This window comes from Frankliniella occidentalis, unplaced genomic scaffold (genome assembly GCF_000697945.3).
Source record: "Frankliniella occidentalis isolate FOCC.00 unplaced genomic scaffold, Focc_3.1 Scaffold44, whole genome shotgun sequence".
Classification (NCBI taxonomy): Eukaryota; Metazoa; Arthropoda; class Insecta; order Thysanoptera; family Thripidae; genus Frankliniella; species Frankliniella occidentalis.
The window spans coordinates 170,686-172,618 of NW_026267174.1; the positions used below are offsets into that span (position 1 = coordinate 170,686).

Genomic DNA, 1,933 nt, shown 5'->3' on the forward strand with positions numbered 1-1,933 from the left:
ACAGGTGAACCGAACGGAGGCGCCGTGCTGGGTAGGCAACACTCAGCGCAGTGTGGTGGGGAGAGCGTGGTGGGGGGAGCGCCCGCCGGGCCCGGCCCCCGTACCTTAGCCGTAAGGTACGAGAATCCCGTACCTTACTTAACGTACATCGGTTCTGCCCTACCTTAAAATCGTACGCTCTTGTACCTTAAGCATTTACGGTGTACATGACCCATCATGTGTACTGACCTCGGCGATGGCGATGGAGATGTCCGAGGACGACCCTCCTGAGTCCAGCTGCGAGGAGTTCTTCCTGGAGGTGCGGCCCACCTGGCTGGTCGGCTCGGGTGCGAGAGCGCGGGGCGGCCCCGAGTCCCAGGGACACACGTCGTCCGCCGTGCTTCTGGCCTGGCCGCCGCCCTCGTCCGACGATCCGCCCGGGGGATCTCTGCGGGAGGAGAGCTAGGATTAGCTTCGGGCTTGGTTAAGGTCTCCGGGCTCACTGGCCGTAAGCCGCGACCCAAGGCTCATAGCTGCCGTTCAATACATCGCATCATTTTCTTTTTAATTTCATTTGGTCTTTTGAATACAGCGGGGTCACACTGGAAACGCAAGTGTGTGGATGTCGCTCACTTGTACGTGTGTGAATATCCATTCGTACACTAAGAGGGGTGAAGGTGTGAATTTTTCCTAGAAAATTCACACGTTTACCCCCTTAAGTGTACGAATGGATATTCACACACCTACAAGTGTTCGACATTCACACACTTGCGTTTTCGGTGCATTACCGGATGGAATTTAGTGCCAAACAAGTGTGCCAAATTGAAAGGGTAGGGGGCAACAGAGCGCGACATGCCGTCAATTTGTGCCAAAATGTAAGAAGAGAGGCGTGGGGAGGTACACATTTCGGTAGCGCTTTGCAAAATACATCGCCCGCGAGAGCCAAGAAAATAAGCCTATGGCAGACATAGCTAAAAACACAGGTAATAAATTAAACAAAAAAAGGTTTACTTCGGCCAGGAAACGACACAGAATGCAGCTACCGACATGATACCAATACGTAAATAATACAAAACAACATTACACATGTCCAATGAAAAGTATAAGGGATAGCGAAAATTCTTGAGACAACTCTGGAAACTCAAGCGTCGTACAGCATCACACTATACATTGTAGTACCAATGGTACTCCAGTGATACCGGGTGTAACTGTGAATACGCTGCAGTACTGCGGGACTGCATACTCAATATGGCCTCAGGGGCCATCACCCCTTACGGGTGTAAAGAGTAGGCAAACCCGCAACACTGCTGCGTATTCACAGTTACACATGTATAGAACACCGTGAACTACAGTTCTTTGTGTAATTAGGACACCCCGTGTCCGACAGCGACAAATCCCGGCCAACGCGACACTTTTAACTGGCGCACAAAGGGGGTGCAACACAAATAGCTGTAGTAGTGTCCTGCAGTGCACAATACACAAATGGTATCACTCCTAAAACTGCAGTACCATTGGTGCCTTACGGGTGTAAAGAGTAGGTAAACCCGCAACACTGCTGCGTATTCACAGTTACACCCGGTACGACACTTGAGTTTTTAGAGAAACACCCAAGAAGTTCGGGTACAGTTGATACCAGAATATTCGATCATCTGCTGAAACACACACCATGCAGAGAAGTGGAATCATAATATGTGAAAATGTGCAGCCGTGCACCAAAACTACCACCATTGTTCAAAGTAATTGGAGCAAATAACATAGACAACAAATTATGTATTTTTTTTTAACGATCCAGAACTATGTCACACACAGTGCATTGATATTCATTTCGTAATGTTTTTCATATGAACGAGGATTTGCAATTACTCGGTGACCGCTCTTAAACGTTCAAACCGGTCAAAAATTGTTTTAATTTTAACTTAGACTTTCTTTCTTCGTCTCTCTCTTTTAATTATAA

The 1,933-nt window shown here is 48.1% G+C and overlaps 1 protein-coding gene across 6 annotated transcripts in view; it reads right to left on the reverse strand.

The window, feature by feature from the left end:
- Window positions 1-180: 180 nt before the first annotated feature.
- Window positions 181-1,933, reverse strand: part of LOC113206068 (regulator of G-protein signaling 7) — a 67,943-nt gene continuing 66,190 nt past the window's right edge. For all 6 annotated transcript variants that reach the window (XM_052266872.1, XM_052266871.1, XM_052266870.1 and 3 more), the window contains one exon: window positions 181-427. In XM_052266872.1, the coding sequence (XP_052122832.1) occupies window positions 196-427 (232 nt within the window). In that variant the 3' untranslated portion in view covers window positions 181-195. The remainder of the gene's footprint in view (window positions 428-1,933) is intronic.